The sequence below is a fragment of the Macadamia integrifolia genome, chromosome 6 (genome assembly GCF_013358625.1).
Source record: "Macadamia integrifolia cultivar HAES 741 chromosome 6, SCU_Mint_v3, whole genome shotgun sequence".
Taxonomy (NCBI): Eukaryota; Viridiplantae; Streptophyta; class Magnoliopsida; order Proteales; family Proteaceae; genus Macadamia; species Macadamia integrifolia.
This window is the reverse complement of record NC_056562.1, coordinates 28811330-28836667: the sequence shown is the minus strand read 5'-3', so window position 1 is coordinate 28836667 and position 25338 is coordinate 28811330. Positions and strand designations below refer to the sequence as shown.

The window sequence follows — 25338 nt, the reverse complement described above, 5'->3', positions numbered from 1 at the left end:
AAAGATAAGGTGGCCAAATCTTAGAAATTCTTCACATTGGATGCAGGATAATTTTTCTCACGTGGAACCAAACAGGGCTTTTTTACCCTTTTTTAATTGATGCACAACTTGTATCATCATTGAGATGCCTTGGAGATGAAATGATTTCATTCCATATAATTCACAAACACAACTGAGAAGGAAATTGGATTAATATTGTTAGCATTTCTCCAAGGAAAAAAGGGGGTAATTCAACAAGATTAAACCCAAATCCGTTCAATTATATCTCTCCATAAATTCTTGCTCGTTAACAACCAAAAGATACTAATCTGAGGCTCGCCGGCCTATTTGTTTTGGAGAAGTAGGTGCAGTTCCATCTCCCAAGGCCAACTCAATTAAACTAGGATATGCAGGATATAAACCCTTTCTAGGTCAAATCAGGTAGCCTCAACTTCATCACAATTTGATGGTAGAACTTACATGACAACTAACCTAAGATGTTTAACTAGTTAGCCTATAAAAGTCACAAAGAAAGAAAAGCTTTCCGTGAACTTCATGGGGCCATCTAGAGAAAGAAAAATGAAAAAAGAAAATGTTCAGACTTTGACAAACTTGATTAGGACCAGGCCAAAGCTAAGTTGCACTAGTTCTGTTAATGGGGGCTTGTAAGAAACTGGTCCTAAATTATCTCAAGTTGCTTACATTCTAGCACGAATCTGGTGGCCGAAATCTTGCTTCTGGCAAGTATTTAGAGACAAACTCTCGTGCCAATGCCGGGAGATCACCATTGTTCAGATCTTGTTCAGCTTGGTTCCAACAACTCCCCATCCCCCATATCTGTTGCACCTGCATGGGATCCAACAATGCTGATATACCAGAAGAAGGTACTGAGTTGTCTGAGAAAACATGGAGCAAGCTAGCACAGGCAGGAGACTGATCAGTTGGAGAAATGGGCTGTGGTGGAAGCTCCATTGTTGAAAGGTGAGCTTGAACAAAAGCTAGCTCCGCCTGCAAATTCACCACCTACAGTTCCAGAAAACAGCCATTGTTTTAAATCTTAAACCATCCAAATAATGGGACCTACAATTATCAGTCTTCCATTCCTGACCATCATATTAATTCCGGAAACTAGAAACCATCGGATCTTTTTAGGGACTTGGGTAAAACTCATCCTCAAAAACTAGCTTTTCAGGAAATGTCCCCCTCCACGCGTGAGCAACCAAGATACATCAGGTTACCACGGACGAAATTTAGCTGCTCCCTTGTGGCAGCCAAAGAAATGGAATCTAAAAGGGTATTTTGGAAAATATCATTTGTGAACCCTAGGGGGGAAGTAAATTATTCCATTTAATTGGCTGGCACCAGGGGGTTGCAGCTACTTGGCTGCAATCCAGATGGCAGCCAAATTTTTTATGGTTACCACACCCTGGCCCTCCTAGAATCTTACCTTAAAGGGTGTCGAGTGTGGATTAGGTGGTTCTCATGCGGGTTGATCCACACTCATGTTCCACCACAAAGTTGGTTATTGGGTGAATTCCATCCATACAGATCAACTTGTACCATTCTATTCTCGTAGGAGGGCTTCCATCTATACAGATCAACCTGTACCATTCTATTCTTGTAGGAGGGCTTGATCCGCTCTCCAGGGTATACCTGTTAGTCTTTACATCAAGCTAACCACTTCTGATGTGTGATTTAATTTCCACCTTCTGCATGGAACCCTAATGATTGGTCCAAGTTACACATGAAACCTATTAATATTAATAGAGGAATAAGGAAGTACATTTATAAGTATAAGAACAGGTCTTAATTAGATTAATATTTCTACCTCGAGTTGATAAAGACACGCAGAAGTCAAAATTTAAACGTTTAAATATTTCTTGAGTTCCGAAGTTTACTTGCTTACTCCGGCAAGCAACAGAGAGGAGAGACCAGTTGGTGACCCATGACTAAATGCCATGGCCGCCATTAATGGTGATCATGAAGGAACTATACTAATCCACCAAAACATACCTGTTGTTGAAGAGCAAAGATGTGACCAACACAGCCATAAACAGGATCTTTAATCCGAGCCAAAGCTTCATAACATATGGTAAGAGCAGCATCGAGACGATCATGGACTGGTAAGCTTAGGAGGAGCTTGGAAACGTTGCTAGCACCGAACACTTTGTGCACCGCTGCGAAGTGTGAGGCTCCTTGTTCTGAGTCGAAGTAAGGTGCAAAGATGCAGCCCTTCACACATTTCCGGCGTAAGAACTTGCAAGCACCACAAGGCCCACCACCACCATGACCGTTACTTTTGCTCATCTCTCTCTCTCTTTCTAGCTTTGCAGTGGCTAACAAATAAACCTCCTTTCTACACTCAATGATGATGCACTCATCTCAGTGGGGTCTTCAAGAGAGAGAGAGAGAGAGAGAGAGAGAGAGGGGTATTTAGAGAGGAAAGAAGGGAGGCTAGAGGCTAGAAGCTAGAGAAAGTAGAGTATGGAATGGGGTGTTCGATGATTAATAAAATAAAGGAAGTGGTGTTAGCTATGGTGAGTCATATGAAGGAGACTAGTTTTCAAATTTAATGTATATTTGGGTTTTGATTCAGACTTTAAAGCCACGGCAGGCACTGTGAGCCACCCTTGCAGCCGCTTGCGTGAAGCAAACATACATGCGTCGAAGCGATGCGATGGTACTAGCAAATCCTCAATGCCTTGATTTCCTTCAACACCCAACTGCCATTCTTCTGCCCGACTGTGGGGCCCCACGTGGGACAAACATCCCCTTCTCTGTTCTGCTTCTATGACCTCTCGTTTCTTAAGTCTTGTCCAATTTGCTTTCTTTCTCCTTCTCTAAATTCCTGTTTGGGTCTTATACTCTTATGTACTATTTCACCCATTTACGGGCTTCCAAGTTTTAAAACCATTTCTTTCCGTGGTTCTTCTGTCTTTTCCATAATTACTCTGACTCTAAATACTGTATGTGGCAAGGAATAGAGTTGATGATTAAGCATCACCTTAATTTTAGAATAGGCGGATTGTTATCATAATTGTTGGGATTAAGTTGTACGTCCTTCACCCCATCAGGGTTTCGGCAGTGGTGATGTGATTTTATTTTCCTGTTTGTTTAAAATGTTGTTTCCCGATGTAATTGGGAGATTAAAAGAGGTGGAAGAAAGATTCTTTCATCCACCATGGGTGGAGAGAAACTAGATCTTAGTTATTGGCATGAAAATCGTCTAGAGTTATTGCATTTATGCAGTGAACATCGGGTGGTTGGGAGCCCTTTGGAGCATGTGTTCAGATGCTCTTAACCATTGGATGCTCATTGCACCTCACCACTCACTGCAGATAATTTGAACCCTAATTATTGTATTAATTATTGATTTCTAGAATCATGAAATAAAAATTCACAATCAAACATTAACGAAATGTCTAAAACATGGATCGATATTTTTTTTATCCATAGTACAAAAAATTCTACATTAAAAAAAAGACCATGGCCTATGCTAATGCTACTTTATATCTATTTCTCTCCACCTACGGAGTAACATTTTTATCCTCTATTAGAAAAAAAGAGAGATAACCTTAAGGACCTTTCACGTTCCTTAAAAGGTAATGTAACCTTTATGTCAGCTTAATAATCAATATCAACACGCACAAATGCATCACTAGAAACAAAATTTCTGTCTTTTATGATGGTATGGGTTACAATTTTTTTTTATATTTATATTTTTTTATTTATAATTTTGACCTTTGAATTTGCATTTTCTTCACGGGTGAAGGAAGGCTTGCCTCTTGACTGATGGTCAAGATTGAACTGAAGGCCCGTGGCCTCTTGACTGATGGTCAAAGCCCGTTGGTCCCATTGAATGAAGCCAGTTTTCAACCATAAAACCGTGTACTTTTCCAGTGAAATCTTAATTAATTAACGAGTTAAACAAAGAGAAAAAAACGACTACAAGGGTCAAAGTACTGGAAAATCTACCATTCTACCCTTAGTAGTTGGATCATCGAATGGTGATTAATTATGATGTTTCAACTGTTGCAAGTGGAGAAATTAATTAATAAAACGCAACACTTTTTTTTTTTTTTTGATAAAACGCAAAGCCATGTAAAAACTCTTGCCTCATGCACGTGCAATAACCCACCACTATCAGCCCCTTCATCTGACACGTAGTGAACTCTGACGTCACTGATATAGCTTCCACCTTAAGGCAAAGAAGAGGTGGTTTTCAGAAAAAAAAAAAAAAAAGAGGTGGTTAACCTAGCTAGCTCCCTGCATAAGCATGATGCAATGGTGACAACACAGTACTGAGTACCCTCTCTCTCTCTCTCTCTCTCTCTCTCTCTCTCTCTCTCTCTCTCTCTCTCTCTCTCTAGCAGAGACAAAGCATGGAGGGAGGGATTCTAATTCTATAGGCTCTTTTTCACAGAGGTGTAAATTGGAAGCTTTTGTCTATAAAGTAAAGAATTATTATTTATGATTACCGGCCGGCGAAGCGTGGATTGCAGAAGGAAGGGATGAGACTTGGGAGAGGAGTATGTTCAACTAATCAATAAGCATGCCGTCACGTCACAGCGTGTGCTGTGTTACACTGTTTATCAGAAGGAGCTGAGCTGACGTTACGGTTCGTGAAGAACCCGTAAAGATTTGAGACACAGCACCATTGCATGGTTTTCAGGGTGTACTACGTATGCAATTTGCTACAGCTTCGACTTGGATATATAGACTCCTGTAGCGGATCGGCCTAGGCAGATCTGGAATCAGTGTTAACGATTCTTTGCCTTCGGGAATTGTCATGGGATCGGTCAAAAGTCAAAACCGATATCATTTTGATATTCATCTTCATTGATTTGGATCAGATCATATCAGATAGATTTATCTTTTTTTTTTTAATTAATTTTTATTAGGATTTTACCTTTGAACTATACATATAGATCTTCCATTGGATTGGAGATCAGTAAAGGTTGATACCATTTCAATTTAGCCAATCATGATCGTTTTGTTCCGTTTTGAATTTTAAAACCATACAAGGGAGTGTCTCAGAACATGACGTGTAGGAAACGGTTAACATATTTCATTTTCGAAAGAAGAGGTGTGTCTGTGTAGCTCTTCCATACAGACACCATAGGGCCAAAATTACCATTCCATCCCTCATGAAAAGTAAAAATCTCATCTATGTTGATATTTTAACTTAGGCTACCATCGTCATGCTACTTTTTAAGGAACCCTTTCCCATTATATTGTTTTTTCTCTCACTTATAAAATTATTAATTAAAAATTCCATGTTAGTAGGTGTATCGCTTGCCTCATGCTTCGGAGACCCTTCCCATTTATCCAAATTACAATTTTTTTTATTAAAAATTAAAGATAAAACCATATAATATAACCCATATCAGTATCCAAAAATATTGAGATATATATATATATATATATATGCATGTTCATACCAAGTCTCTCACAGCTAAAGTTGTAGTGGAGAGTTTTCCTTCACCATGGTGAAAGGTTCACCCACAAATTTAAATCTTTTTTTTTTCAATTTATTATAATTTTGTACTAATTTTTACATTAATTTTTCTTATGCAAAACTTTTATTCCACTTGGACAATGGAGGAAGCCAATTTATCATTCCATCGTCTGTTCCTATCATATGTAGAGCAGCTTGGGCTTTTTCAATATTTGATGAGTTAGTACTCCTTTAAATTTGCCATTAATCAAACTTCTTGTCCCGTTTTTCATTTTCTTTTTTGGGAATTATACGTTTCCTCAATGCTAATGAGGAACCCCACTCTTAGACTAGACAAAGCATACCCCGGGCCCATGTGACCGCAATCCTGTCTTTTTTTCCCTCCTTTTGGCCATTTTTGATAACATAACCATATATCATATTATATATAGCATTTTCTTCATTCGACGTTTATTAAATCCTTTTGTCTCAAATCAATTATATTTAAAGTTATACTTGTTATTAGTGTTATATTATACATGTATTTTCTCATTATTTTTTCTAAAGTCATTTAAATTTACTCTAGTTTTTTATAGTTCCTCCAATTTGAGTGAAATCACCTTTTGGAACACTTAAAAACCTCAGTATTTTAATTTTGGGAGAAAGAACGTTACCCGTCTGCATTTCTTAAGTCTAGACACAACACCCTATTTCAGGGATAGAAACATATTTTGGCTCTTTTCATCGTCTTTGAAAACAAGTCATTATATCTAAGCATAGGGAATGCAGATGGATAGAATTTTTTATCCTTTATTTATTTATTTATATATACATATATATATATATTTTTTTGGGAATATGAGACAGTTCTTCAAAATTAATTAACTTAAAAATATCAACAAAATTTCAACGTCGACTAAATTAACACATGATAGTTATAGGCAACCGTGCAAGAATTCCAATTGAATCATGCAAAAGATTTTGCATGGGACCTTCCATGTTCTGAAGAGACAAAAAAAAAGTCTTGATAATGATGATAAGTAGGATTAAAGTAACACTAATTAACAGTAATTAATTGTATTATTTTAATGATAAAGACGACCAAGTATATAAAATGACTCACTAGTTGAATAAATGCATGCACTAAGACTAGTTTAACATTCAAACAATCCCTATAGGTTCCTGAAATTGCATAAACGACATCTTTCGGTGATCGATATTCCTAACTCCTTTGACTTGGCTACTTCAATTATCTTTCAATCGTGACTTACATCTATTTTTAAGCATACAAACACTCAAATATCTGTTCATAAACATACAAATCAAATATTTAAAGAGGAAACATTTTTATTTTTAATTGTACAAATAAATCTAAAATTCCACCCTTCGAAATCACTTCGATTGCAGAAGGTAAGTGGCTATCAATCTCCTCTCATCGTCGAAGTTCATATGACTCAAATGACAAACTTAAACTCGGGAAGCCCTTCCTTCTCATAAGCCTTATAACTTTCCTCATATGCATTCTTAAAATGGATCTTAGTAGTTCCAGTTCTTGATTGCTCTTTTGGTTTTTGAGCTATTGGGGAATTCATTCCATAATCAATCTGTCCCAAATCAGAACCCAAAACCATTCCATTTATTAATGGGATGTTCTAACTTTAGGTTTTAACAGGTTAGTTCTAGAATGATTCCTGATTTTGGTCATGAATTGACACCCTTATTTCCTACATCCTTCGTAATAGAATCGTTAATCTCATGACTCATAACCAAGGTCAGAACTGGCCAGACAGTAGGACAAGTGATTTTTTTTTGGGGGGGGGGGGGTTGGTGGGGTCGTCTGATAGCAATGTGGACTCATGGACTCAATTTGGGCCTTGTCTAGAATGGACTTTGGCTTGAATATATCGGAAATAAGACAGGAATGATCTTATAGACAAAGCCACTAAGTTGGGTTGGGTCGGGTCGTTGGGCAATTTTTTTGAAAAAAGGTTGGATTTTCTAACCTAAAAGTCCTTTTCCCTTTCTGACTCTATTGCCTTGAGTGCGCATTTGTAACTAGGCCAATTATTCTTGTTGCAACATGCCACCAGCCAAGTCCCTATGGCAGTGTGCCTTGTCAAGAGACCCTTGGCATTTATAAGTTTTGACTCCACAAGTTGCATGATTACAACATGGGATCCAGACCACTGTTTGCAAAAGTGTGTTTAAAACTTCATGTTTTTACTGTTTAAAATACGTTATACCGTATGTTTCTCAAAGATACTTAAAAAAGCAATAAACTTCAAGTATTCCCATTCTAAACATGTTTAAAACACGTTCTATTTTTATGACGTTTTTTAAGACTTTATTTTTTAACATAATGTCTACTTAATTGTCCATATATCTCTCTCCCGAACTTTGATCGACTTGATTCTTTCACCAACTTGAAGCTAACGCAATGGCATGTATTTCTCATTGTTACTTTTAACTCAAATTCAATTCACGGACCCTGAAATTGAACTATAAACTGACATATTTGCTGAAAATTATTTCTAAATTAAGTGATGACTCATAACTCTAAGTGAACATATATCACTTTGAGAGTATGTTGACTATGTTGACAACAATGAACAACACCATAACCTAGTCACATTGTTCAATAAGACTTTGGGTATGTGTGGTGTATGAATTTAGAATTGGTGTTGGATTCTAATGGAACTTGCCTCAATCAAATAACCATGAATCCCCACCCACATATACAGCATCCATAATAATCACCAGTACAAGGGATAACCACAAAATTTGTTGCATTAGCTTTATGTATCATCTTGAATGGACAATGTATTCTAATGGAATCTAATTATTGTTTGACAGTAGAGGATGGTGAGGCATAAGCTATAGGGTTGTTATATGGATTAGCCAAGGCAAGAGCAATGCAGCTGAAGATAGACTCAGTTTGGAGTGATGCTAAAGAAATCGGATGGGTCATAGAGAAAAACTACAAACCTCCTTTGACTTTATGGCCAAGAACTATGATATCTTTAGATGTAGAACTCGATAATAATGCTATTCACCCTAGATTTTGTAAGATAACTAACACTGGTTGCATAGGGGAACTTAAAACGCTAGCCAGAGAGGCATTAATGAAGAAGACAATATTTATATAAATCGGATATACTATGTAATATACCTAACTTTAAGTAATCTACTTTTATTTTGTTTGAATAAAAAAAAAATGATGTTGGATGATATCCAATGACATCTCTTAAAACTTAGAATGAGACATGAGATGTATAGGCATTAATGTTAGATATTGTAGTTGTTTTGAACACTATATGCAAATATTCATATAATAATTCCTTAATTTATATAAGCATACTATTGTTTTTTTAGTCCCATTTATTTTAAATCTATATGTTTAAAACTCGTATTGTCCGTTTTTCGATTTTTATCGTTCTTTGTTTTTTTGATCGTATCATTCGAAAAATTTTACTGTTTTAAACCCGTACCATCCGTTTCCGTTTTTACGAACAATGATCCAGATGCCAATATTTGGTGTCCTCTATTTCAAGAGATTACTCACCATTATAACTCTACAAAAAAAAAATATAAAAATAAAAAATAAATAATAAAAATACTATAGGGTTAGAATTATTTCGTGCACGGTAGTATATCTTGCACGATCATACACAAAGTTGTTGGATGGAGGATAAGGATCTAAGGTACAACCTCCTTCAACCCCATCCGACAACTGTGTCTGCACATGATAGTGCATCATGCACAAACCTTTTGCGAATGTTAAGATATATCATGCCCACATGTGGTTTTAGAACTTAGATCAAATCTGTTATATAAATCATATCTATAGAGATATTATACAAAGATATGGTTTTAAAACTCAGATCAAAATTTGTTGAATCTATCTAATTGACATGAAATTCATCAAGGCCGATCTGATTAAATTTTATTCTATGCATTCTAAGTCCAACCAAATTAAGCGGAGTCGACTAGTTTGGTCATTTGTTCGATTGATTCTGATCGATTCCTCATCCGTTCTAAGAGATTAGGATCATTCAATTTGGAATCGATGGAGACCGGCATGTATAGGATTCTATTTTATAAAATCTTGCACTAAAATGCTTATATTGAAGGAGATTTTTTTTTGTTTGTTTAGGTTCATCATGATGTGACGTTGCGATTAGAGCCTTGAGCTAGCAGGTGGGTTTTCTAATTAATTCCCACATCATAAGTGTTTTCTTTGTTTGGTAGAACACCCCTTGAGTCGAAATCACCAAGGTGAGCTATTGTGTTTAAGAGTTTATCTCTTTGGTGTGGGTCATGGTTTCACGTATCGATATTGTATAGGCCATATTAATTGTATTGCTTTGATACAGTTGAGAACAAACTTAATACCTGATCAATTTGGGTTGGTTACTTGTATCGTTTCAGGGATTTAATAATATAAAAATATACCTTTTTCTAAAAGCATAGACAAAAATGATCGATACGTATCAATCAAATCCTATCCAGATTAGTTTCATATCAGTATCTTCAAAGACTGGTACAAGCATATATATCGAGAACTAAATCTTTGATGTGAGTGAATAAAACTTACCACAAGAGGATAGTATGTCAATCCCTCTCCCTTTAAACAACACATTATTTTCCATCTAAATATCATCCCATTTGGCTAAAATCTGATGTCTATCCTCCAAGCGATCCAATAGGACCAACATCTATAATATAACAACCAAAGTTTGAAGAATGAAGTGGCCATTATTGTGGTTCAATGGGTGTCAAGAAATAGAAAGACCCTTCACTATGGGGTGAAGGGAAACTTTGATGAAGGGAAACTTTCTCTGCCCTTGCCCATGCCCTTGCCCTTGCCCTGCCCATACAACTACCCAATACCCATGCCCATTTGCAACTTCCCTTGCCTGCCCTAGTACCTAGCCATGTATCCCCCCAACTCCTTTTTCTCCCCGTCTCCAGGGAACTCCCTTGTCCCTCCCTTTTCCATAGTTTGGCTCTTCTTTCAAATCTTTTTTTATTTTTTTTGATACATAGGCCAAGTGTCCTATAAGCATTGATCGACATAGATCTTCTTCAATGTGCCAGTGTGTTTAGCGCACAACTGCTTACCCTTGGCAGATCTCTAATAATATCAAAGATTGCTAAAATTTGGCCTCCACTTTTCTTTACATGACTTTTTAATTTTTAGCACTCTTTTAAGAGAATGTAATATGGTTGTTGATCATTTTGCTTCCCATGGTATCAATAACAGCATGTCTATTGTGTGCGACATTAGTCCCTCTCCTTTGTTTCTTAATTGCTCTTTGTCGACTTGAGTGGCAGCAAATGTGCTTAGCACACATTAATCAGCTGGTTAGTTGGTAGCACTGGGTATGCACCCCCAAGCATGTCGGATGCTCACTAGAGAGGATCTGGTTCTGCATTGAGGCTGCGTTTGGTAACGTTTCTGTTCCAGAAACGACGTGTCGTGTCAAAAATGGAAATTTCAGTTCCTATGTCAAAAAAAAAAAAAAATTTTTTTTTTTTTGAACATAGAAACAGTAATTGCGTTTTTTCTTTCTGTTATTTCTCGTTTCTATCTTCTTTTTTTTTTTTTCACTTTTTATTAAAAAAAGAATGAAACACACCATAAATGCACCAAACGCTTTATCCAGCTTTTCCATTCCTATAGAATTAAAAAAACTTCAGAAACGTTTTTCTGGAACATTACCAAACACAACCTAATTCTTATTTCTTAGTAACCGCATCGGCTGGTCTGGATCTGATGGCCGAATCCGATCCATATAACCCGCTTCGGCTAGGGAGATCCGATTTCAGAAACGCCGCCTGCAACGTGCGCTATCCAGTATTCCAGTTTGAAAGCCAAACTCCCAGGCTCACAGTCACAGGCCCACGGCCCGTAAGTCCGTAACAAATCTCAATTGCAGGCTCGGTGGTAGGACGCAGAGGAAAAGGAGAGAACGAATCAAGAAAAAGCCAAGCCATGGAAACACAGAGACTACAAAGCTAGCGGAGCTACGGCTCTTCTTCCTCCTTCTCTCAAAAGCAATCTCATCATTTCTCGAGAGCTTGAATCTGCACACGAGTAATAGCTAGGGTTTCTGATAATGGCCGCACGAACGCTCTCCGCATTACCGATTTCGACAGCCTCTTCCCAATTCGATTGTAGAAAACCTAGCCAGTCTTCTCTGTCTTTCCCTTTGAATCTCAAACAGAACGTGTTGGTGAATTCTTTGGTTGGCAATCCGCTACTATCGTTTCGTTCCTCGCGTTTGAGGCCTCTCTTTCGGCAGCCTCCAGCCGCCGTTGCGACAGTTTTGTTTAGTCTTCCGACTGCGTAAGTTCCAATCACGCTCTATTTCAATTTCTCTGTGGAGCTAACTATTGATTATTATTATTAATTTTATTTTTTGGTAGGAAACCAGAGAGAGCTTCCTCTGAGAAGATTCCCCAGTAAGTTCAATTGAATCGTTTTAATTCTTTCCATTCTGGATTAGAATTTGTATCTGGACATGTTTCATTTATAACTTTTATGCTGGGATGGTGGTGAAGATGGTCAGCAAGGGCGATTAAGTCTTTTGCAATGGCAGAATTGGAAGCCAGGAAGCTTAAGTACCCCAACACTGGGACTGAAGCTCTTCTCATGGGGATCTTGGTTGAAGGTTAATATTTATCCTTATCGAAGATTTTTTTTCTTCCCCACAAGTTTAAAAATTTGTGTCCGTGAACCACTATTCGAAATCACTTTATTCCAATCATAATTTTTTTACTTCTCATGCTTCTACTTCTCGCCTTAGTTATACATTTTTTGTCATCTAAAGTCCTGCACCTGTTAGAAGTGAATTTTCCTCTTTTCTTTTTGAATGCTTCTTTATGAATAATATTTCTGCTATACTATGTAAACGGGTTTTAAGAGTCATTTATTTCCTGTTCACAGCATTAATGTCGTCAAATGCTTTCAGCCATTAATTTCGCTTTTGCTAGCTATGGGTAGAATAATCCTTCATCCTAGAACTGAGGGCTTGTTTTGGGCAGAGATTAGTCATTCCTTTTCAGCCTGAGATTGGTTCCTTCTTGAGGGATCCGGCATTTGAGATTTGAGGGGGACTCGTTATTTCTTTTGGGACCTAGCAGACTCTGTGATTTTGACTTGATGGATGATAAGAATGGATGGCCTTATAGACCTGTTATCTTGTCAACTAGGTTCAAACGCTTGCATCCCTCGTGGATATTTCTTTTACTTGATGCGTTGGTCCATGGACTCCCTGGGTTTCAGCAAGCCAAGCTGGAAATTATGGGGTCTTTCATTATATAGGGGATATCCTATCTCCCGAGTTTCTAGGATTCACATGGGGATTGAGTTCTTCAATACTTTGGATTGCAATTGTTCTGTGAATTAGTTCTTTTATTTGTTTTCTTTCTCTTTTCTTGCTAGTTCCATAGTTATTTGTGAAAGGAGAAAAAATGAAATTAAACAAAAGGAAGCTGTTTTCGGGAATGTTACAAGATTTATATAGGATTAGATGATTGGAAAATTGATGGTTTGGAAAAAATTATCTTCAGTTTGCGTTGGACTTCTTTAGATCACCAAATTGATGATTTTCACTGTTATATTTTTCTCCCTTCTTTTAGTGGGCAACATGGGAGGATTGTAATTTCAAGCCAGCTTACTGTGGGGCCCTCTTATCCTCCCTAAGATATATTATTCATTTGGAGCTAATTTTGACAAGTGAAGAATAATTCTGATGTCGAGTCACCTCATCACTGTATGTGTTTTCTCTTAAAGATAACTTGTAAATTTCAAACCTCTTATTAGACTAACACTAAACTGCATTGTTGTCACTACGACAAGGCAACCCAAGACAATGGCCAGGCATCACCTTGGTTGTCTCGGTGCATATACAAAAGGAAGGGGGTTAGACGTAAAATCTAAAACTTTAATATTATATTTTTTGAGTGGGAGTTTATGTGAAATTAAAATCTGATATATTTTACTTATAAAGAGAAAAGGATTTAGTGGGGGTAGATAGGATGAACCCTAGGTTCAGATTACACACCCCTTTAACAGGATCTCAAGAAAGTCCTTTGTGACAAAATAAGAACCGGTAATGATCAATGCAACATAGAAGAAAGGAAGAAGAGAAAAAAAGAAGAAAAGGCCGTCCGTATGGCTAGACTAGATTAGTCTAACCGTTAGGGCAACATGTTTATTTATAATATAAACTTTTCATAATTATAAATAAGGACAAAAGATCTAGGTCTCAACTCAAACTGAAAATGGCCTGGGGATAAGATCTTTGGCCTCTTTGTTCTCCCCCCCCCCCCTCTTCTTTGTGGTCTTCTATTGTCTCCAACTTCAGGGGAATTGAGTTTCATGTTCTTGCAAAATTTTGGTTTAGATATAATTTATGATATATTCATCACTCGGCTTACTGTATTTGACTTTTTAAAATTTAACTGTTGAGATCTTCCCCCCCTCTTTTGAGAGAGAGTTTCTCTTACTTGGTCTCACACTTCCCATTTATCATAACAAACTTATTTTCAGAATTTCTAACAGTTCTATTGAAGCAGAGGAATTTGTTAGCCTTCCGATCTTTCACGACTTAAGCTAGCCCCAACTAAAGTAAAACTAATAGCTGTGAAACAAATAACTTCACTAGTGTTTTATGCTAGTAGCCCCAAGCCTGGATAAAAGAAGTTTGCTGCATCAGATCTGCAGCCGGCATGGAAAATCCTTGGCTAATTCTTCTAGCATGGATCCTAAAGTTGCTGTCATTAGGGTTGATCGGCAAAAGAAGATCCATGTAGCTGACACCTATTAGTTGTGGTGTAATATGGGTATAAGGGTAGATTTGTCCTTAGGAGCATTATTGTACTTATACTCTTTTCTCATCTATTATAATTAAAGATGGCTAGTGTAAGTTTGACACAAGTCAGTTTTTCCCAAATTACAAGAAGTTGGGATAAGGCTAAGTTAAATTAGGAAATAAAAGAAAGTATCAAAAAGAATATAAAATTCCTAATTTTGACCGGAACCTATCCAAAAACAGCCCAAAGAAAAACTGAAGGATTTAGCTTTGCTTGTTAAACATAAAATGTCTAGTAGTAGCATACTTCTGTGCTTTGTTCCCTGTACTTATCTTAGCCAACAACTTCATGCCTTATTGTGTAAAATGTGCCATGCATAGAGTGAAGTGGGGGCCGGGGGGACAGAGTTCATGCTGTTGACCCCTTATTTGAGATAATTTTGATCATATACAAGGGAAGATTCAAGACAGCATTCTTTTGTGTGAAAGGGAAGAGTGAGAGCACTAATCTCAGAATAAATCTTGATTTTTCTTTACCATGGACAGATGCTTTAACTCTCATCTCTTCTATCATCTATGAAAAGAAATGTCAAAATTGTTTTAGAAATTTTCTATATTCTCATTACTTGTTATTTGTGGGAAAAACCTTAGTTGGTTTTCAATTTCGAAGGCCTATAATAGGTCTCTGCACCCTTTTTGCTATCAATTCCAACTTTCCAATTTATTTCACTAAAACGTTGAAGTTTCTGGATACACCATGAAGGCATGAAGTATGCTGAAAAAGAAATCAGTTTCAATTGGGAACTGTAACTGCTCAAAACATCGAGAAGCATGGTGGAATGCAAACAGTGGTTACAGTGCAAAGAAAATCTCTTCCATTTTATAGTGTAAACTAACGGTCCTTTTTCAAATTTGAAATCCTTTCATGATGATAGTTGAGATCTTTATCAACAAATTTCTTTTTAATTGAAACTTACTTTTGCTTTTCCACTTGGATTACTCAATGAGCCTATCCTCCAAATTTTTATTTTCAGGAACCAGTCAAGCAGCAAAATTTTTGCGGGCAAACGGAATTACACTTTTCAAGGTGCGAGATGAAACTGTAAATTTACTTGGAAAATCTGACATGTACTTCTTCAGTCCTGAGCATCCTCCACTCACTGAACCAGCTCAACGGGCCCTTGATTGGGCTGTAGATGAGAAGCTGAAATCAGGTAGGTAGCTATTTTTGTGATAATTAGTAGGTATAATGTTGGATAGGCTTCCAAAAGGGCCCACCATTTTGAGCTTACAAGGACAAATGTTGTGGCAATTCTGTCTGATGGATAGAGAGAACATGGTCTTTTTTATCCAAATGTCAAATTTCATAGCCTAATTCAACTTCTTTTAAAAAAAAAATCTTTGGCTGCTTAAATCCAGCAGCTCTTCTTTATTTATAATAATTGATTACATTAATATGGGCATTTTTCTTGCGTCGAAAGAAAGTCCCTTTGTCCTATTTAGAAACTAATTAGGAAGTGAATCCAATCTCAATCGAATTAGCTAGCAAACTAAAGAGTCCTAAAATTAGAAGCTACCCATTACATAAAGCAAATCTAATTAAATTGGAAGCTAACTTTAGCTAACAACCCCACACACAAGGAATAAAACTATCCCAAAATGGATCAGCATGCAAGCTGTCAGATCCCTCCACATTCTTCTCATGCATTGACCGTGGGGCCTACTCGAGATATAGAAATTATCTCCTTAAACTGCTGGCAGATATCCTGTTATATTGGGCAGAATGAGGACTTAAACATGCTGGCACGATGGACTTTAATAGCCCCAAAATATGGGCCAAGTATGGGCTTGTTTTAGAGCCCAACCGATGGACCAGTGCGCTCTATCACAGTCCTGAATTTTCGAACTTTATTTTGCCACTTGAAAAACTCCTCTTGGAATGAGACTGGACATGTGAACAGGGGGACCTATGGGTCTACTTGTCCAAAAAATTTGGCCCCTTCTGATTCGCCAGATTTCTAGGGCCGTTTAGGTAAGGCTTCCTTAGTGGATCGTGTCGGAAACCTTCACCTCAGTTATTCTTTGGCATTTCATTTCTATGTATCCTTTTTATCCCCTTTTTGGCAAGTAGTATTATGAGGTCATAATTACTGCAGTTTAATAGGGAACTATGGGCCTCACAAGTTATAGAATTTGATCTGTATGATATAATTGTGCTATTAATGACCTAATATGAGAAAACCAATATATAATGAACATAGCATATGATATAATAAAAGCATAATGCAAACAACCATATTAACAATGCGTGCCGTCGCCTTGGACACAAGAAAGAAGCTAGATGCTTAGGCACATAGTTTGAAAACTTGGGTTTCAGTCTCATTGTGGCCTGACCAAAATTTCTCTGAAACAGTTTTGTAGAGTTTTGGTTGGCCATTTTGTGGGGCAAACAACCATATCAAGCTCAGATACTTCAGGAAAACCTTATTTTGGCCTACATAAACATATTTAAATCTTTATATTGCTAGAAACTCTTAGTATGTGAGCCTGTGGACTTTGATGATGGGAATACTGGTGATGTTGACGATGGAGATACAGAAGTTGAAGATGATACAGACACTTTCAGTTCCTTTAAAGCCTTTCAGAGTTGCTCTGTACTGGGTGGGATTCACAATCCAAATAGTTTGGATCAATCTCTATCAATTCTGCTCATTTCGCCCTGGAAATTTGTGTGACAGTTGTGCTCCTAGGGATGATTTGAACCCCCCCACAATTTGGATTCATCAGACCTTCCCAGTGTTGAGAACCAGACACATCTTTGGGACTGCTTCTTCTTCCTGCTATAATTTCATAAAGTTAATGTTGATTTCTCAGTGGTTGAATTGGGTGGCCATTGGCTGCATTCATGAGGGACATGAGTTGCTAATTCTTCACGCAAAGTTTCAGTTGAATCATTAATCACATGAGAGAGATCTCTCGTTTACTGCTGGTTTCGGTTCCAATGAGAGGTAATGTCTCATAATTGCGAGTAAGGTCAAATTTCTTCGTTATTTCATAAAACCCCGTCTATTTGAATTTTGTTTCTAACTTACCCCTGTCTGCATTTAAAATTCAAGATTTGTCCTTTCTTCAAATTTAAAAGTCTCATGTCCCTGACTCCCTTTCTTGCTAAAAAATTGGTCCTATACTTTCTCAGAATTTACAGAATTGCCACTGCTCCTTGATATTTGAAATTTATTTACTTTGTTGGGCCAAAGCGACATATGTCTGGGTTTTGGAACTCTAGATTGCATTAAGCATGTGGATGGAGAAAAACAGGAGAATTTTTGAAAAGAGGTTCTTGATTTCAATATTAGACTGCAAAATAAGATGTGCTATATCTCAATGGGTATCACTATCACCAGAAGGTGTGTGTTAGCATTGTAGCATTCTGTTGGGGGGATTGAGAAGGCATTGTTTTGAGGTAGGGGAAGTTCAGATAAATGTCTGTAGTCTTTGACCCTTCAGGTGTTCTCTTTATCAAGTATTAATTCTTTATAAAAAATCACTACCCTCTCTCCTCCCCAATTTGGAAAAATAGAAAAAGGATGATTTGAAGACACCCATTTTAAGGACAAGATTAATCTAGACTGGGTTTGATTGAATTTCAATGTATCTCTAGGGAAAAAGGGATTCTCTTCCTTTAAGGATAACATCTTGAAAACATTATTGCTGTTCTCTCTATTTCTTTCCTTTATTTAGTCGTCATTATTTTTGGCAATGCTAATAATTCATGAGATTGCTATCGGTGCATTCAAGATGCTAAAGGAATGAATGTTCCTGAAATCCTAAAATGAAATAAAAGGTGAAATAACCTAGAGGGGGGGTGAATGGGTTATGTTAGTGGAAATTTAATCTTTTCAAAATAATATCCCCTAGTGTGATTGTAAATAAAATGTTGCGGAATAAATAAAATAAACACAATCACACACACTAAGATTTATAGTGGTTCGACTCAATCCGAGTCTAGTCCACACCCTACAAGATCCTCTTGTAAGGTATTCCACTCAAGGTTGACAGTATTGGGTTTCGACCCCTGGGGAGACAGAAATTTCGGTCGAAACTTGGAAAATTTCGAGGATACCGGGGAATTTTTCTCGGTATGGTGGAAACTTAGGTTTCGACCCCCAAATGATTTTTTTTTTGTCTGATTTTTTGTGTAGATCCTATTTTACACATTTCGAACACATTCACATCATTAGTTTCATAAAAAAACACATAAAGTCTTACTTGTGTGGTTAACCAAAGGTTCGATAATTATTACACTGATTTGTTGACTTGAATTCTAAAACTATACTACATAATGACTATATATAGTCTAAAATCTACATCAAAACATAAGACAATAAAATAAATAAACATATTACATCATCAACAGTTATCTATCAACACTCAACAGTAGTGACTCAGTTACTCAACACTCGAAAGTAGTGACTCAATTCCAAGTAGAGTGTTTAGGCGGTTCCAGTCCACGAGCTGCATACCACTGCAGATGTCATAGTTGCTCCTTTGAATGCACCACATACGAGTCCCATGACATGATTTGGGCCAAATTGTTTTGGTAGTTCGTCAGTGCCCATCTATAAGATGCATCATCAACATTAGCTAGGTAGCCCAGCATAGGGAGTGGCTCAGTCATAGATCATGGTGATAGGATGTGGATGTGGCATACAAGGTTGGGATGGATATCCAAAGATATTGTCAACAAAAGATGACCCACCGCCTGAACTACCCTGTCCAAATGAAGTTAAAGATCCACCCTACTGTCCATACCCACCGCCATATCCAAATGAACCGGTGCTCTCGAAGGATGGCACGCAAGGTTTGGGGAGATGGGATTTACCTTTTGGTCCAAGCTCCCTTCCTTAGGTAGATTTGCTATGAATGTGCAATATTCAAGCTTAGAATGAAGATTTGATAGCACAAGGGTAAAATCTTAAGTGTTTTCGCAAGTTTTCAACTTAATAGAGAAGAGTAGGGGGAAAGGGTTGAAATTTTGAAATAAAAAGGCTTGGTTTCTCATTTAAGAAGGTTATATAAAGGTTGACCCATTTGGTTCAATCGAAAATTCCCACATTTCGAGGAAAATCTCCATACTTCGAGGAAAATTTCCATACTTCGAGGAAAATTTGTGGCAATTTTGGTCGATACTGGTCGAAACCAGTGGCTTTTAAAAGTGACATGGTATTTGGTATCGGAGTCCTGGAATACTGTGGAAACATCGGAAATTTCGACGGTATTAGTGGAAACCTTGAACCATGATTCCACTAGCTCTTCCCTTTAAGTACAGTAGGTAGGGAGAAAAACCTTTACAATTTTTTATGGATAAGAGTATCCGTACAATCCCCTTTACAGTTAGAGAGATACCTTGCAATCTCCTTTAAGATAGAGAGGCACCTTACACTCTTTTAAGGATAAGAGAATCCTTTACAATAGCCTAAGTACAGTCTAGACTTAATGTAAAAACAGAGAAATAAGAGAAGTGGAATAATAGAGGATTACCTCCGGTGTAGTGCAAATGAAATATGCAATGATGATAGAATACACCTTTGAAGTCTTCTTAATTCTTGCAATACAAATGCGAAGATGTAGATGAAGACTTGTAGATGGTCTTGAGTTCCTCTTGAATGTAAAATGCAGAACTTGAACTCAAGAGATGGTGTAGACCAATTTTCACTTTTAATGCTTAAATAATGCTCCTCCAAAGTTAGGATTAATTGTTAATTAATGAGTAGCATTAGAGGTGTTTATAGGTGAGCTTAGGAGAGCTTTTTAGGCAGTAAATTGAACTCTAATGGTCATGTTTTGGATCTACTGGTCGACCGCCATTGATAGCCAATCGACCAGAAGGCGCCGTTGGAGATAGAAAACTAGCCGTTACAAATGGTCCAGGTAGGTTCCGATCGACTGGCTATGGCCTCGGATAGGTCCAGTCGACCGGGGCTTCCAGCTGGTCGACCGCCTACAGTTCTGTCCTATTTTTGACAGACAACTGTCATACTGACCAGTCGTCAGTATTTGGGCCATAACTCTTCAGTCTGACATCAGATTAACCCGATTCAAGTTGTGTTGGAATCGTGACTCGATTTTCTACAATTTCCATAAGGGGTTCATCTCCCGATACCACCTCTAAGATTTCTCAAAATACCCTTGAGTCTATCCTAGATGTCTTCTCCACTTGAATCTTGAAGTCTTTATCTTCACTTCCACTTTTGGCACTCCTTCTTCTATTCTTCTTGTTTGAAATTTCATGGCTTGACATCTTGAAGTTCGAATTCTTCTGATATTTTCTTCAAGCATTGATACCAACTTTTTGATACACCTCATTTGATGACTTCAAACTTTATTTCTTCCTTTTATTCATCAAATTCAATCTTTGATATGAAGTCTCTACAAAACAATACTGGAAGGCAAATTGTGAAATACCTTCATATGTTTGTTATCATCAAAACCAATTATAGGAGTGTCAGTATATCCTTAACAAAAGGGTCAAAGATCCAAAAAATCTAGGGTACCAGAACATCCTTCTCAGTTACCAACGATCAGAGATTATTGGTAGCAAACTGAAAGAGAGTAGTTTCTTCTTCTTTTTCCCAGAAAATTGCATCATGAGAAAGACCTAGACCTAGTGTAGGTTTATGGCAACCCAGATGTGAAGTTATTTCCCTATTTACATTGGAACCCCGTTAATGATTCTGATATCTGTGCTCCATTCTCTGGATCTTCTCAGCTGAAGCTTGTCCTTTATAGTTATTTGTTAGAACAAAATGTTCTACCTGGTTCTGATGAATGCTCCTTGAAAGCGTGAGCATAGCTGAGGCCCTCTCCCCTCCCCAAAAGAGGTTTCTCTTCAATGACCAAACTAATATCACAAGGAAATGGAGTCTGAGGGCGTCAAGGATTACATGAATATCAGTTGGTCCTGATATGATTGAGGTACACCACTTGGACAACCTAGCCTTATCCCAACCTATGCCACCATTTCACTCTACCACGAGATATTGGACTATTATTATGGTAGTCACTTGAATGCCAATGAAATGCTTCTGCAACCTAACAAGCTGGTATGCTATTGAGTGTTGTTTTGTGGCTGCTGTTTCTTATTTCATGTATGACATTGCTTGTAATGTCCAATGTGGAAAACGTCAACCATTCTTATTTGTTTAATTTCTATTTGAATGCAGGTGAAAGTGGTGAAATAACCACAACACATTTACTCCTTGGCATATGGTCTGAAGAAGAATCAGCAGGTCACAAGATAATGGCTTCTCTTGGTTTTGATGATGAGAAAGCTAAAGAGCTCGCTAAGTCAGTAAGTTCTAAGCGCTCTCTCTCATATGCTCTAGTGTATAGATTGGCGATAACTAATTTATATGGATCCAATGGCACAAAGACAATCTCAAATTCACCCAATAAACCCTTCAGACATAGGAGGCGAACATTTTAAAAGAAAATCTTCTAATTCCATCCTTCCACACCTCCATATATGAGAGATTTCCTGCCTGGATTCTTCTACTAGTTCAATGCCATTGTCGATCTTATCATTTATGTAATTGGTTTACTCACAGATGGACAAGGATATCATTTTGAACTATCGGTAGAGATGCAAGAAGATTCTAGAGACTTGCCCCAGAGCTTCTTTGCAGGAATTCTCAAAAAGAGCAGCAGCTGCTTTGTGGTTTGGTTTGGTTTGGTATGGTATGGTATGAAGAAAGTTGTTCTGCACGACTGTATACGATTATGTTTGATTTGCCAAGGCACTACCAAGTGCCCTTGTAACCATCATTGAATTCTAGAATTCTTGTCAGAAGGAATTTTGATAGAATTGAATTGAATTTCTTTGTTTCTGTCTAATTTCATTTTCAAACTTGTTCAAAATATTGTTTAGTGATTTCTCATTTTATCATCAACTGAAAGATTGATTGTTATGCAAACAGAAGATATAGTCGAGCATGTATGTGTGCCCCTTGGAACGCAAGTAATAAAAGGTTATGCGTGGAAGGTGATCAAAGCTACAACTGGTTGAGCCTTGGGATGAGTAGCAGCAGTGGGAAAGAAGGTGTACGGCAGGTACACACGCCAAAGGACCTCTTTTTAGGATCCATATTGTCATGCTCAGGCTAAAGCTGCCGCGTAAGGGTCAACAAATGCCCAACTAGGAAATTTTACTAGTTTAGAGTTCCTTACTTTGTCCTCAATTGTCAAATCAGGGAAAAAGATTGCTGCCTTCATGCGTGTGCCCTTCACCAGCATGGTAGCCAATAAGAGGAGGGGTCAGGAGATGGATCATTGGGTGGGGTGGTTATTTTGCCTTTCTTACGGTACAATTTGCTCGTGGAATGACATATAAGTGGAGAAGGAACCCTACCCTGCTGGCTCAGGGACCGTAGGCCAATGGAGGGTGGTGCATGTGATCATCTTCAGCACAGGGTGGGTGGGGATAGTGTACTCTTTTCACTCACTGCTGTGTCTGGGCATTTTCTAGATCAGTAAGGTAACATAAATAAAATAGGCTAGGCTGAACTCAGCTAGAGAGCTCAACACTAACCCGGTCCAGCCTGACCTTGGCCTGGATTTCCCAACCCTTAACCGAGCTTTCTGGGCCAAGTTTCTGCCCAGATCATACAAGGACTGACTAGCGCATACTGGTGGTGGCCAACTCAGGTGCTTTGGCCAACTTGTATTAGTGTATCCTCAATTAAATCTTGATAATTTTCATTAGGATTCAGGTAGAACTGCTTTTAAGAGTGAGTTCTATCCGAGTTTACCCAAGTCTAATTCACTTTTAAAAGCTAGTTATTAAAGAGAAGGATACCCAAATTCTTATAAATCTAATTTAGTCACATCTCAACGTTATATACTTTGTGTTTTAATATGTGCCAAATAAGTGATTTGAAAAAATAATATTCTTCTTCTTGTCCTTGGCCAACACTAGTTGCTTGGATGGATCTGCCCGCTTGCTTGGACGGATCTGTAAGGTTGATGTCGCCGGACTCATCTACAAAACTAAATATAAAAGTATAGACCATTGTTTCCAATCGCAACATCAGTATGTGTGCAAGTAAGTACACAATTGGTGGTGGATTTTACAAAATCACCTTTAAGTACTTTTTAAAATTTTCTTTTTTAATGAAACTACTTTATTAAGTTGATGAGTTCGTGCATGAAAAAAAGTTGGTATAGGTCCTAGGAACCCTTTTGACCCATCTGGGATTTGGAAGAAAAGTGGGCTGTGCATCTCTCTCTCTCTCTCTCTCTCTCTCTCTCTCTCTCTCTATGATATCTCTCTTAGGTCCTTAATTTAATTTAGTTTAGCAACTTTTTCTGCTCAATCTTGGGGGAACATCCTGTAATTTTCTACCAATTTCTCTGCACAAAAAGCAGAGAAAGAAAAATGCTTTTCCTTTAAAATGTAGAAAAACATAGTTTCGTATGTTCCCTAGGGGTTGACCGCACGAGCAATGACACTGAAAGGCCTAAAGGGGTCCACTCTTCTTACTTACCTAAATGAATTGGGTTAAGGAACTAAAAGAAAAAATTGCTCTGTGGAACTATATATCAGTCTCAACTTAGTCATTGGTCATTCTTTGTTCATAGTCAGTTTCCTTCAACAATTTGCGGATATCATTGACCCAATCCGGACTTCTATCATCTCAGTTCCCATTTGAACATTGAAAATATCTGTTGGTGTCTAAATTTCTCTAAAATTTTTGGACATGTTTTTTTATATCTTTACATATTCATGGATTAATTTTCAAGTAAGTTTGTTTCACAAATGTTACATTGAAGTTTGGTTTCGGCGGAATTCGATTTCAGTTTTCTATTGGTTTCTCTTGTAATGGGTTTTTATTGGTCTGCTATTAATTTTAGTCTTGTTTAATTTTAAGTTTTACATTATATATGTACAACAGAAAGGCGAGGAGAATTATTATTGTCAAAAAAGTTTGTTATATTTTCAAATGTCACAAGACACCTATTCTATCAAGTGGACATATAATGTGCCTGTTCTGATCATCGAATAGAGAGGAGATGATCTAGTTTAGTCATGAGTAAAATTTAAAAGTCTTAATTCATTCTATTATGTCAAAGAATACATACCGGTTGTCTAAATATTAATATGAACTTTTCCAACTCTAAGTGGGCACTGATGATTAGATTAAAAAAAAAAAAAACCATAAAAATAGATTATTCAAATTTATATTGTGATTAGAAACATCAACTTCAATTATTATTATTATTATTTATCTCCCAATTCAACAGTTTCTAAAAAACTCAAACCAAAGCTGAAACATTAAGAGTTTGGTTTGGTTTGGTTTTTCTGATCGATTTCTCTTGGTCCAATCGATTCGGACTGAAATTTGGCATTTCAAACTTTATTTATTATTTATTTATAAAGAAACAAAATAAAAATGTTAATTAAATATTAAAAAAAGAAAAGTTACTCCTTATAAGAAGACAACCTCCTTCAAAAATCAACAAGATGTTGGATTTTAAGGGAAAGTAGATTAAGGGGAAATCTACTTTTCTCAAATATCTTTTAAATCTGAAGTCCCAATCCCACGGAAGAAAAGTCATTGTAGATTAATATTTTCAATACATTATATTGACATCTAATGAAGTTATACTTGATTAAAATTTAAGCAATAGTTAGCTATTTTAGATTGGCTTCCAAGCTTGTATGTGCATGAAACTTGTAGATTTTCTTTCATCTACTTGTTCTTTTCCTCTCATTTTACATTTACCAACAATGATTATTGACATTTAGCACCAAAATAGAATTGATTAATGAATAACTTAGGTTTAGAAATTCAGTCAAGTTTTGATAATTCGGTGGACATGATATAGATGACAACATTGTGATTGTGATTTTGATGCTGACATTATTGCCATATTATGATATGATTGATTTGTAATATTAAACCGGCAAAAAGAATCTTCCATTACGTGCTTTAAAAAGGGTTCTAAGTTTTTTCCATAGTCATTGTACCATGTGGACAAGTGAACGACTATTCCAACCATTGGATAGAAAAGAAATACTCTAAACTAAAAACATTTCAAATTTTG

The 25338-nt window shown here is 37.1% G+C and overlaps 2 protein-coding genes across 2 annotated transcripts; one reads left to right on the top strand and one right to left on the bottom strand.

Annotated features, from left to right (window-relative positions):
• Positions 1–424: 424 nt before the first annotated feature.
• Positions 425–2396, bottom strand: LOC122081513 (LOB domain-containing protein 19-like). The gene is made up of 2 exons (XM_042648662.1): positions 1993–2396; positions 425–1002 (listed from the first exon to the last, which is right to left on the bottom strand). Exons 1-2 carry the CDS (start codon positions 2284–2286, stop codon positions 685–687), a joined length of 612 nt encoding a protein of 203 aa, XP_042504596.1. The 5' UTR covers positions 2287–2396; the 3' UTR covers positions 425–684.
• Positions 2397–11285: 8889 nt separating this feature from the next.
• LOC122082432 (ATP-dependent Clp protease ATP-binding subunit CLPT1, chloroplastic-like) lies at positions 11286–22128 on the top strand. Its single transcript, XM_042649989.1, has 6 exons — positions 11286–11765; positions 11846–11881; positions 11981–12090; positions 15270–15449; positions 21459–21586; positions 21843–22128. The coding sequence occupies exons 1-6, from the start codon at positions 11536–11538 to the stop codon at positions 21873–21875; spliced, it is 717 nt and encodes a 238-aa protein (XP_042505923.1). The 5' UTR covers positions 11286–11535; the 3' UTR covers positions 21876–22128.
• Positions 22129–25338: the final 3210 nt, after the last annotated feature.